Source organism: Halyomorpha halys, unplaced genomic scaffold (genome assembly GCF_000696795.3).
Source record: "Halyomorpha halys isolate HHAL.00 unplaced genomic scaffold, Hhal_1.1 Scaffold181.1, whole genome shotgun sequence".
Taxonomy (NCBI): domain Eukaryota; kingdom Metazoa; phylum Arthropoda; class Insecta; order Hemiptera; family Pentatomidae; genus Halyomorpha; species Halyomorpha halys.
The window spans coordinates 504,928-505,781 of NW_027114494.1; the positions used below are offsets into that span (position 1 = coordinate 504,928).

General features: G+C 28.3%; 1 protein-coding gene across 1 annotated transcript in view; it reads left to right on the forward strand.

The window, feature by feature from the left end:
* Nucleotides 1-854, forward strand: part of LOC112211513 (uncharacterized) — a 22,173-nt gene that overhangs the window by 18,971 nt on the left and 2,348 nt on the right. Inside the window, exon 2 of the mRNA XM_067051694.1 lies at nt 3-124. Within this exon, the coding sequence (XP_066907795.1) occupies nt 3-124 (122 nt within the window). The remainder of the gene's footprint in view (nt 1-2; nt 125-854) is intronic.

The following is an 854-nucleotide window of genomic DNA, read 5'->3' on the forward strand; positions in this document are numbered from 1 at the left end:
AGAGAAGACATTTTGCATGGGGACTTGATATCCGCCATTTTGAAAAGACTTGCGGCAATTATTGACACCCACAGCTTCAGAATTCAATTTCACAATCCCCAAGATGGCGTTGAAGAATTCGAAGGTATACATTTAAATTTCAAAAGATCTTAAAAGTTATCTGTTCCATACATTTGTGTATTGTAACTATTGTATATTTAATTAATGTTAATTATAATGCAACTGTCAGTTGGACAGTTGGTATGTGTAAGCTGAGTTAGAAACATAACTTGGAACTCATTTAATAATTGTGCTTACCCTTGTTTGACTTATTTTAGGGATTTGTTTATTGGTATTTTTATTTCATAAATATTGGCAGGTACACGTTTTGGAAAAACTGAGAAAAAAAAAAAAAAAAAGTTTTGAAATAACATTAAATAGAGAATGTTATTAGTGAATTTGACAACAGTATGTGTTTAGTTATCTTATGTTTACAAGTCGTTGTTTTTATAGTATACTTTAATTTCCTTATTTCATAATATAATTTCCTATTTTAGTTATTGAATGGTTCAAAGAGTTAGGGCAAGATGGGAGCAAATTATGAGTTAATTTCTATATGTATTCCTGTACGGTGTCTATATTTAATTCTGAATGCATTTTATACAAATTAATTCAGAATTAAATAAATTTCCGATTTCCATTAAATGAATGAATGAAAACAAAGACAAGCATGAACATAACGAGGTTCTGAAATATTACGAAACTATATAATGTACAAAATCTAAGTAGTGGATTAGTTGTAATAACCACCGATAAAAATACTCATAAATTTTTTGTTCTCTTTCACATCCTGTAATCTCTTCAAGAAGGTTAAT